This window comes from Girardinichthys multiradiatus, chromosome 4, assembly GCF_021462225.1.
Source record: "Girardinichthys multiradiatus isolate DD_20200921_A chromosome 4, DD_fGirMul_XY1, whole genome shotgun sequence".
Taxonomy (NCBI): domain Eukaryota; kingdom Metazoa; phylum Chordata; class Actinopteri; order Cyprinodontiformes; family Goodeidae; genus Girardinichthys; species Girardinichthys multiradiatus.
Window position 1 is genome coordinate 3,763,633 of NC_061797.1, and position 11,903 is coordinate 3,775,535.

The 11,903-nt window shown below is 38.2% G+C and overlaps 1 protein-coding gene across 2 annotated transcripts; it reads right to left on the reverse strand.

The window, feature by feature from the left end:
• Nucleotides 1–692: 692 nt before the first annotated feature.
• On the reverse strand, nt 693–10,698 carry rasl12 (RAS-like, family 12). Of its 2 annotated transcripts, none has more exons than XM_047363718.1 (5): nt 10,436–10,698; nt 9,573–9,629; nt 5,904–5,977; nt 4,775–4,965; nt 693–2,001 (listed from the first exon to the last, which is right to left on the reverse strand). In XM_047363718.1, exons 1-5 carry the CDS (start codon nt 10,638–10,640, stop codon nt 1,668–1,670), a joined length of 861 nt encoding a protein of 286 aa, XP_047219674.1. In that variant the 5' UTR covers nt 10,641–10,698; the 3' UTR covers nt 693–1,667. The 2 variants fall into 2 exon arrangements, with proteins under 2 accessions (XP_047219674.1, XP_047219675.1); XM_047363719.1 differs by having other exon boundaries at nt 693–1,907; nt 4,771–4,965.
• Nucleotides 10,699–11,903: the final 1,205 nt, after the last annotated feature.

Genomic DNA, 11,903 nt, shown 5'->3' on the forward strand with positions numbered 1-11,903 from the left:
GGCAGTCTTACCCATGATTGGGGTTTTGAGTGATGAACCAGGCTGGGAGTTTTAAAGGCCTCAGGAATCTTTTGCAGGTGTTTAGAGTTAACTCATTGATTCAGATGATTAGGTTCATAGCTCGTTTAGAGACCCTTTTAATGATATGCTAATTTTGTGAGATAGGAATTTTGGGTTTTCATGAGCTGTATGCCAAAATCATCCGTATTAACACAATAAAAGACCTGAAATATTTCAGTTAGTGTGCAATGAATCTAAAATATATGAATGTTAAATTTTCATCATGACATTATGGAAAATAATGAACTTTATCACAATATGCTAATATTTTGAGAAGGACCTGTAGTTGTTGAGCTTGATCCTTGGCCACATGTTGGTTTTCTCCTTATATTGTTGTTCTCTTTTATACTGAAAGACTTCTCTTCAGGTAAGTTTCTTCCTTGGAATTGAAAGTTTTTACACTTTTTATTTTCTTTTTGTGTGTGAATTTGGACTTTTTCCCAGCCAGTTAGTCTGCTCTTTAAATATTGTCTTCTTTAGTTGACTTTTCACTGTTCATTATTCATTATTGCTTTGGGTTTTCATTTTGAGATTTTTATTTAGTTTCCTAGTCATTCTATGTTCTATGTTTATTTCGGGTTTTTCTGCTAGTTCTGTTAGATATTTCCTATGGGTTTTCTTTTACTTCCATGCAGTTTTATATGTGTTTATTAGTATCTCTCAGGCAAAAAAAAACAAAGGTTTTCATTTTTGTTTCTGCTATTACTGAGGGTGATGGCAGCAACGGGCCCCACAGCTGGCCAGGCTGGCAATTTAACACAACAATGACATCAACCCCCAAATAATAATTAATAATTTAAAAATGGTCCAATACATTTAATCAGGATTCTTGGGCAGCAACAATTCCCTCTCAATAGTAAGTACAGATACCTTTCCACTTGATATTGCTTTACCACACACCTGTATGCTCCTGAGTTCCAAACAGCCAAAAGCCCTGCTTTTATTGCTGTAGATATAGTTGCTGATGAAAAGATAATATGGTGCTTTCAGTAAGCTGTATCTGTCTGTTGCTTCCTTCTTAAACCCTTTTAAAAGCTGCAATGTGTACTTCGCTTTTTACGCACAACTTTTCCCTTTTGGCTTGATTTTTGTTTTTTAACTAATGACAGTAGGGAGACCTTTGTGGGTTTTTGCACAATTTAAATAATTTCAGAACCTGCTAAAGAGCAGGTAATTTTATTTTGCTGTGATATTTCCCATCCTAGTATTGAAAGAGTATGTGTTTTCTTTGTTCCATAACTTTACATATTACTCAGTAGTCAGTATGATGTGGTAAAGTTTTCTGAATGATTTCGGTTTAGCCACTTTTTTGCATTGAAGGTTGAGAAAAAAGGCCCTGTGTAAATCAGAACCAGGAAAAAACAGTTGAAACATTCAGCCAAAACTGTAACATTTAGGAATTGTACTGGCCAGCACGTGCAGGTCAGAGTTTCTGCTTTCAATTAAATTTACTAGATCATAGAAGGCCAAACTAGTAAATAACCTTTTATGAACCAGTCTCCTTTTTCTGATTTTAGCAAACCATGTAGCATACATCTCTGTCAGTCTAAAAGTCAAATAAATCCCAGTCACAATGTTATAGGACACAGAGCTGGCAGCCTGAAGTTTCAGAAGATCTTAAAACCCTTGAGCAGAGTGAGTGTGGCGGCCCTCCGTTTGCTCGTAGCTCTGGATGTCTTCACTGTGACCAGCTTGGCAGTGGCAGGGGCCGGCAACTCCTTGTAGGACATAGTGGAGAAGGAGTGGACGCCAAGTTGTGCATTGCCCTCGCTGACATAGGTGGCACTGAACAAACTGCTGCGATCGTTGCCTCGCTTTGCTCTCCGCACAGCTTCATAGAAGATGTGCTGCACAGATAAGAAGTTCCAACAGGCTGACACCTCAAAGAATGAGCAGCCAAAGTGAGCTGCCAAGGCCTCACCGTCACTCTGACTCACCTGTCTGAGAGGAAACATTAGATTTTTTGTTGTATGTTGTAGTAAAAGCTGAATGTTCTCATGTAAAGTTTACTTTAGTCAGGTATTAATATGCATTCTAGACATATAGTGTTTTTCCTCATTGTCTGACCTAAATCATATAAGTTTTTTAGCTATTTTAGGTCGGTTAGGATTACCTGGGGACAGATCAGAGTGGACAAAAACGACTTTAAAAAGCCAGATTGCAGTTTGCAAATGCATGAAAGGAAATAGACCTTATTTTTGGAGACATCTTCTGTGGTCTGAAAAAACTAAAATGAATGAGTCTACTCAATGACAGACTACATTTGGAGGAAAAAAGGGCATGCTGTAGGCCTCATAACACTATCCCAACTGTTAAGTACAGGGGTGGCAGCATCATGTTGCGTGAGTGTTTTACTGCAGGAAGGACTGGTGGATTTCAAAAGCTATATGGCATCATGAAGAAAGAACATTATTGGGAATATACAGTGCCTTGCGAAAGTACTCGGCACCCCTTGAACTGGTCAACCTCTTGCCACATTTCAGGCTTCAAACATAAAGATATAAAGTTCTAATTTTTTGTGAAGAATCAACAACAAGTGGGACACAATCATGAAGTGGAATGAAATTTATTGGATGTGTCAAACTTTTTTAACAAATAAAAAACTGAAAAGTGGGGCATGCAATATTATTTGGCCCCCTTGCGTTAATACTTTGTAGCGCCACCATTTGCTGCAATTACAGCTGCAAGTCGCTTGGGGTATGTCTCTATCAGTTTTGCACATCGAGAGAATTCTTGCCCATTCTTCCTTGCAAAACAGCTGGAGCTCAGTGAGGTTGGATAGAGAGCGTTTGTGAACAGCAGTCTTCAGCTCTTTCCACAGATTCTCGATTGGATTCAGGTCTGGACTTTGACTTGGCCATTCCAACACCTGGATACGTTTATTTGTGAACCATTCCATTGTAGATTTGGCTTTATGTTTTGGATCATTGTCTTGTTGGAAGATAAATCTCCGTCCCAGTCTCAGGTCTCTTGCAGACTCCAACAGGTTTTCTTCCAGAATGGTCCTGTATTTGACCCCATCCATCTTCCCATCAATTTTGACCATCTTCCCTGTCCCTGCTGACAGAAAGCAGACCCAAACCATGATGCTGCCACCACCATGTTTGACAGTGGGGATGGTGTGTTCAGGGTGATGAGCTGTGTTGCTTTTACGCCAAACATATCGTTTTGCATTGTGGCCAAACAGTTTGATTTTGGTTTCATCTGACCAGAGCACCTTCTTCCACATGTCTGGTGTGTCTCCCAGGTGGCTTGTGGCAAACTTTAAACGAGACTTTTTATGGATATCTTTGAGAAATGGCTTTCTTCTTGCCACACTTCCATAAAGGCCACTGCTTGCACAGTGCTCCTTGGGATGTTTAGAGCTTGGGAAATCTTTTGGATCCTAATCCGGCTTTAAACTTCTCCACAACAGTATCTCGGACCTGCCTGGTGTGTTCCTTGGTCTTCATGATGCTCTCTGCGCTTTGAACAGAACCCTGAGACTATCACAGAGCAGGTGCATTTATACGGAGACTTGATTACACACAGGTGGATTCTATTTATCATCATCAGTCATTTGGGACAACATTGGATCATTCAGAGATCCTCCCTGAACTACTGGAGGGAGTTTGCTGCACTGAAAGTGAGGGAGCCAAATAATATTGCACGCCCCACTTTTCTATTTTTTATTTGTTAAAAAAGTTTGACACATCCAATAAATTTCATTCCACTTCACGATTGTGTCCCACTTGTTGTTGATTCTTCACAAAAAATTTGAATTTTATATCTTTATGTTTGAAGCCTAAAATGTGCCAAGAGGTTGACCAGTTCAACGGGGCCGAGTACTTTCGCAAGGCACTGTATATTTTTAAGCAGCATCTTATTACATCAACCAGAAAGTTCAGCCTTGGGCAGCACCCTAAGCATGATGTCAGGTTAGTTAACAAGCGACAGCAACAAAGTCCTAAACTCAATCCTATGAAAAGCAAAGCACAGAGATGAAAATGTGAAGGTGATCAAGCTGGCCTTCAAACCTGACTCATTTACACATTATAACAAACTTTTGAAAGGAACCTGAAAATGATTAAAATGGGTCATACAACTTATAAGGCAATTCTACCAAATATTAAGGAAATGTATGAAAACATCTGACTTTTGAAAAAGTTTCAAATAATTCTCTAAAGACTTTTCTGTGTCATTATTCTGGCCATATATTAATATTTAAGGTAATCTTGACAGACCTAAACTATGAAAACCTTAGTTTAATTTAAAGATAGACAGTGAAGAAGAAAAGGTTCTGTATCTTTTTATACAGTGTATCTATATATCTAGTCGCAGCAGCAACTGCTGCAATATGAGGAGAACAGAACAACCAATTATCAGTCAGATAGACATGCTTCTTGCAATGTAAATCGTGTTTACAAAATTTGCATAATGTTTCTTGAGAAATTAGTTTTGTTCATCTAACTGTACGACTGTCATCTCTTAACATTTTAGTTGCATCGGTTTTCATTGTTACTGACAGGTAAATAAATAACTTTTACATAAAATGCAAAAATATTAACTCAATAACACTTATTATCAAGGGTTTCATCTTTTTTTTCAACTGTAAAATGTTACCACAAACTTCAGAACCACAAAGCCTAAAGGCTTTGCTTTTTTCTGCCTGAACTATAAAACACATATCAAGTAACACATAAAAGAACCCCAATTAGAAAGACAGAATACTTGCCTGTATCTGTCCATGTCCAGCTTGTTGCCCACCAGGAAGATGGGAGTTTGGGAGCTGAAGGTGCTGTTATGTAAGGAAAGTGTCTGCAGGTACAGTTGACAGCCTTTAAAGCTCTCCATGTCATTGATGCTGTAGACCACCAGAAAAGCATTGGCCCATGACAGATAACGCTCACAATTCACTGGACCCTCCTGCACACACACACACACACACACACACACATTCATGACAATGTCAGTTTTATTATCAAGCCAAAGTCAGCAAACTGAATTGTTCAGCAGGATGCTTTCCCCTCAAATCGAAAGCTTAGCACCCCTTGAATAACCATCTGTGAATGAATTCAGGGATTAATTCGTTCTAACCTGGCTGACCTTAATTTAGAAGGTCAGTACAATTGATGTATTCAAATACTAAAGCAAACGGGAACAAATAGAGGTTACACAATACTTTCTGTGACACATGGTTATTATGACAAAAACTGCAAGAATTGCTAATAAATCATTTATACAGGCAAATTTCACTATATTATACAGTGTTTTCACATGATGTCATCAAACTGGGTACATAAAATGTAACCATACAAGCCCTGAAGGAATGGAGATCACAGTGTCAAACTTGTCCCTCGGACTCCTGACATTCAGACAGAGACGTTTCTCCATATATTTGAAGTGATTTTAAGTATAGACTAATACAAAGTAAATGATGACTATAAATCAAAGCTATTTTACTTGTTCCTGTTTGGATTGCTTTTACTCAATGTGCCAGTTGAAGTACAACAGTAGCGCTTTAATACTGTCTCATTAAAGACAGAACTGTTGATCTGAAATGGTTTTCATTCCTCAGGCCTCAGTGTCAGAAGTTGATTGTTCACACTAACAGTTCCAGTGTTTCACCACCAAAGGAAGGCCTTACCCACATTCAGTACCTGCTACTGATGTAATGCCACTATTTTGAACCTTCAGAGTGAACTTGTGCCAGCAGTATGCATTATTAATGCTGATATCATGTAATGATATGCTAATTATTGTCATTGCATGTGTTATGCTGTTACGTTAGATGTGATCAGAATCTAACAGTGGATACTGTAGTTTTTATTTTTGTTTGTTTGTCTTAATACTATGGTTCATACCTGGTCGCAGGTGTCCATCACTCTAACTGTAACACACTGTTGGTCCACAACCTCATCAGATGAGTAGATATCCTCTGAAAAAAACAGACAGAAGTAAGGCCGAGTGCAAATAGAAGAAGTACCAACTGCAGACCTCATTTTCCACTCTAAGAGACCTGTGGTGGCAGTTTCAAACAACAATGAAAGAAGCAAAAGGTAAACTTTTCTGACCTTATTTTGGAAAACTGGCACAACCTAAGGGTTCTTTTTAATGCCATTAATTCAGCTCTTCAGGCCCCTCAGTCTCATTTTCAGATTTCTTCTGTAGTCTGTGAAGACTTTCTTTCTTTATTTCTTTGATAAATTAAAGCCAGTATATTTATCCTGGCTGCAGAAGACTGCTGGTCAGATGAAACCCTCAGGCTCTCCCACTGACCTGGTTCCTCCTTGTCTCTTTAAAGAGGTCTTCCCTCACTGTGACCATTTGCCCTTGCAATTTTAAACAGCAGCTTGTCTTCTGGTGTCTTCCCTGAAACATTTAAAAAGGCTGTGGTGCAGCCATTGATCAAAAAACCGGATTTGGGCCCCGCTGTGCTGGCAAATTTTAGACCCATTATTAAATTGCCTTTTATCTCAAAGGTTCTTGATAAAATAGTTTACAATCAAGTGATGGACTTCGTAGAACAGCACAACATTCTTGAGGGTTTTCAGTCAGGTTTTAAAACTTTGCACAGCACTGAGTCTGCACTTTTGAGAATTTTAAATGCCATCTATTTATCTACTGATGCAGGTAACTGGGTTGTTCTTGTGCTTTTACACCATGGTTTTTTAATCTCTCGTTTAGAACCTTGGGTGGGTGTCAGGGGAGTGGCTATGGAATGGTTCAGCTCTCTCAAAATGAGGTGAGGTCTTTCCATTTAATCCATGCAACAATTATGAAATACGATTAGGTAAAATGAGTATATTTTCACATTGTTCTGGAACTAAAAGACTTCGAAGAGGCCTGCATGGAGTCATGTATTAACTGTCTTATTTTTTTCAGAAGTATTAACTACAAGTGTAACCAGAGAAATTATGTATGATGATTTTATATTTTCTACAAGTATTAAATGTAATGAGTGATCTTTGACTATCAAGTTAAAACACATATAAACAGTAATATGACCAAAGTATGATTGTGAACTGATGATTAAAAAGCATTACGGTTTAAAGATTATTAATCAACTATATATGAAAGAGATATAATGATAATCAGTTATGTTGTAAGCTTCTCCAAACGTCTTCAAAGCCTCTCCAAAGTCACTAGTTTCAGGTTTTAGGTTAAGTTGATTGATTCATTTCTATTATTGAAATTATTATGTGTTGCTGAATTTAAGATGTTACTGACCCCTGCAAGAGCGTTACTGATTAAAGAAAGCATATAAAAGTCTAGATAAATTGTGGACAGTCAACTATTTGAGTCACCTTATTTTTGGTTTTTGTTGGTGGTAAAAAGTCTTTTTGTCTGGTTCCAAATGATTTTTGGAGATTTTTATAGGTTGCCTTTAGCCAAACTTGTTAAAACAAAGACCATGGGGCTCATGCCGAGTCACTAAAATTAACATAACCCATATTCCAAGTGCAAGTTGTAAAATTAGGGAATGAGCAGCCATTAACAGAAGTGACTGTCGAGGAGTGGATGACTGCTGTGGGCTACTCGGTCGTCCAGACCACCAGTTGAAGAAGGGCGAGACTTTTGGATGCAGGCTGTTAGAAGTTAGGCGGGTCATTTCCCGACACCAGCTTAAACAGATCTTTCAGTAAACCTGCTTAGTAGGACCTTCCAAGTTTAGAGAAGTCTAGACCCGTTGGATGGAGAGCTGGATTGAGCAATCCCTCAGAAATAGGGAAGTAGGAAGGAGGGGTTAGCTTGTCGGACAACAAAAGGTCCAATTTGTCAAGGCGTACATTCTGTGTCAGCCTCTGTAAGTCATCCTCATCTGTCCCCCTTGTGAATGGAGTTCCTCAAGGCTCAATTCTAAGTCCCCTTTTATTTTCTCTCTACCTGCTTCCCGTTCGGCTCTATTCTGAGGAAGCATGATATACTTATCCACTGTTACGCAGATGAAACACAAATTTACATGCCTCTCAGCAGGAAGGAAACCCCCTCAGTTCAACGCTTACTTGACTGCCTTGATGAGGTCCTGGCTTGGATGTGCTTAAACTTTTTAAGCTTTAATGAAAAGAATACTCCTGTCCAGGGTGTACCCCGCCTCTCGCCCATAGACTGCTGGAGGTAGGCACCAGCTTCCCCGTGACCCACAATGGAATAAGCGGTAGAAAATGACTGACCGACTGACTGAAAAGAATACAGGTAATAGTTTTCGACAACCCTCCCACCTCTGCATCCTTAGACCTCTGCTCCCCTGCCCGCTTTGTAAAGCCAGAAATTTGAAATTTAAAAGTTAAAATTGACAGTCATCTTACATTTGATAGCCAGATAAAGGCAGTGGTGAAGTCCAGTTTCTTTCATTTAAGGCGCTGGCTAAGATAAGGCCAATTGTTCCACGACATCTCTTTGAAATAGTAGTCCATGTCTTTGTCACTACTTGGCTTGACTACTGACTACTTTTTCAGGAAGTATACAACCGTTTAGTAAACTGTGTGTGGACTAATACACAGAAAGTTTGGTGCACTACAGACTAAAGCAGGTTCACCGTTGTAAATTTGCAAAGACCAATACGTTCTGTCACATGAAATCATGTATGAAAAATACTTTAGTCCAGCAAATTTCATTTGTTATATGTTTAAAAACATGCAACCGTAGAAACATTTTGCTTTTATGAAAAGCTATAGGAAATCATATAAAAAGAACTTCTGATATTGTAACCAGTTTCTCCACTTAAATACACACCAACCACCAAGAACAATAGGAGTTTATGTAATCAATCATGATAAAACACAAGTATTTCTAAGAAGTGTGCTTCTAGTTTTGGAAAACATTAGAGAGCTGATATAACTCTTATATGAACCCTTTTAAAGACTATTGACTTTTTTTAAACTGAGAATGCCCTGTTGTATGCTTTGGAGTACAGTCCTGGTTTATTCATTCCCTCAAAGAGAGAGAGAGACATCAGGTTATATTAAAAAGCATCACATCATGAAAACTGTTCAAGCAACTGTTAACAAAATAAAGTACAGTGTCTCCAAGGGGCTGGTTTTTGGGACTTTTTTTCCATTTTAAACGTCTGCTTATTATGTACTGCAAAGATGCTTCTTTTCAAATGACACGCCATTTTTCCTTGTAACCACCTTTGATTTGGTTCAATGTTACCAAACCTGTTAGAGCACGTCACAAAATCAATGTGCAGTTGTGTGTTTATCAACTAAGAAGAACGCTGAATCTGAAGTACAATAGTTTTGTTTCTGTAAAAATCATACAGACCATTTGAAGGGTTTTCTAATCTCATACGTTAAGAGAGAACTCCCTGTTTTTACCTCCTTAAACCTGCTCCCAATATCGTTCAGAACAATAACAGACATAAACATTTGTATTGTCTTTCAAAGTTTATTGTGATCTCTCACCCACTTATTAGTTTCACATCGTAGTACTACATAAGCATGCTTGTGTGCAGTGCAATCATCAGTACAAAGGTAAATGTACTATATTATATTATAATTACTATTATTATTATAGAAGAAAATACTCACCAAGATAAGGATCATATTCACTGATGAAGCGTTTTGTGAGAAACCTGACAGTGAGGGCTGTGAAATGAGAGGAGGAAAAAAACAGCTTGTGTAAGTGATGGTGGAGCCCCAGGGGACCAGGGTCAGGCAGAGTCCTGGGAAAATTACAACTACATAAACAGTCACAATTACCAGCAGAACTTATACAACTTCGACCACCAGCAAAGGAAGAAATATAATTCTCTTTTATACCTTTGTTGCTTAAATAAAATGTTGAAATTAAGTCAGCAAGATTCTCTCAGAACTAGAAAAAGAACTTCAAATACTGATTACAACAGATAGATAGATAGATAGATAGATAGATAGATAGATAGATAGATAGATAGATAGATAGATAGATAGATAGATAGATAGATAGATAGATAGATAGATAGATAGATAGATAGATAGATAGATAGATAGATAGATAGATAGATAGATAGATAGATAGATAGATAGATAGATAGATAGATAGATAGATAGATAGATAGATAGATAGATAGATAGATAGATAGATAGATAGATAGATAGATAGATAGATAGATAGATAGATAGATAGATAGATAGATAGATAGATAGATAGATAGATAGATAGATAGATAGATAGATAGATAGATAGATAGATAGATAGATAGATAGATAGATAGATAGATAGATAGATAGATAGATAGATAGATAGATAGATAGATAGATAGATAGATAGATAGATAGATAGATAGATAGATAGATAGATAGATAGATAGATAGATAGATAGATAGATAGATAGATAGATAGATAGATAGATAGATAGATAGATAGATAGACTTTTTTTTTTTTTTGCTTACAAATAATATAAGTTTCAGACCTGATTTTCCACAGCCCATCACTCCAAGCAGAACCAGGTTACACTCAGCATATGTTTTTGCCTTCCCAAACACTGACATGGTCAGCTTCAGACTGCTGGCTGGAGACTCCTGTGTCTGACTGCTATCTTTGTTTCTCTGCTGGTGATAGCCAAGCCTACAGATGTCAATACAGAAAAGCTCGGACAGGAAAAGATTTGATCTCATTTAGGCAGAAGTCCAAAAATGACATTGAGAAGGGAGGCCTGATGATGGTACCCCACATCTGTGGTCAATGTCAATCTGCTGCTCCCATTACAGAAGGAACAGTGTCGTGTGCAGTCAACTCTCTCAGCTTGCCATTTTAGGTAAAAAGCCTTCAAACACAAACAGTAAAAGCTGAACTCAACGGAAATACTTCCCAAGTCAACGCTCTGTGGTTAGACTCTAAAAAGCGTTGGAAGTGGTAAACAAGCTATAAGCTTTTGTTTGTTGGCTAAAACCGCTAATGGCTAATGCTAGGCCAGGCAGGTCATATACTTCAATTCAATTCAAAAATTCAAAAGTACTTTATGTATCCCAAAGGGAAATTAAATGTTGGTGTAGCTCATTGTGGTGTATTCACCCCCGTGATTATTCTGAGATAGTTCAGTCCTTGTATTCTGAGACGTGCAAGTTCTCTCTCTCTGTTCTTGGAAATATAGCACAACAATAAAGAGGTACGAACACAGCCAGAGCCTCCTCTCTTTATTAAGACATTACAACTGGCGACAAGGATATTTTTCGGAGGAGAGAAGACGTCAAGTATCAGTACTAGTGAGTACCATGGCTCAGGTTGGCAAAATAGATGACTTCAGAGTTTAGGTTGAGCCATGGACAGCTTATATTGAGCGTCTGGAGCAGTACCTGGAAGCTAACGACATTGACAAAGAAAAGCACGTGGCGGTGTTGCTAAGTGCAATGGGTGCTAAAGCATACAGACTTCTACGAAACTTAGTACAGCCTGAAAAACCAAAAGACAAGACATTTGGTGAGATTGTGGACCTTTTTAAAGAACACTATGAACCCAAGCCTATATTAGTTGCTGAATGTTTCTGTTTTAATAAATGCAACCAAAAGACGAGTCAGACTGTTGCCCATTATGTTGCAGAGCTAAAACAACAAGCAGATAACTGTGATTTTGGTGCGTCGCTGGATTCTGCACTGAGGGACCGGTTCGTAAGTGGAATTAAAAACGAAGCGTGCCAGAGGAGGTTACTTTCAGAGGACAGGCTGACCTTCGCCAAAGCTTTTGAAATTGCTCTCAATATGGAGACTACAGACAGAGACACTTGACAGCTTAGAGGTGCGGAGGGTGAATGGGCTAGTGAGGTAAACATTCACAAGGTGAGGCCAGTAAAAACAAATATGTGCTACAGATGTAAAGGAAAAAATCACAACGCAAATAAATGTAATTTCAAAGAGACTAAATGCCATAATTGTGGGAAGATT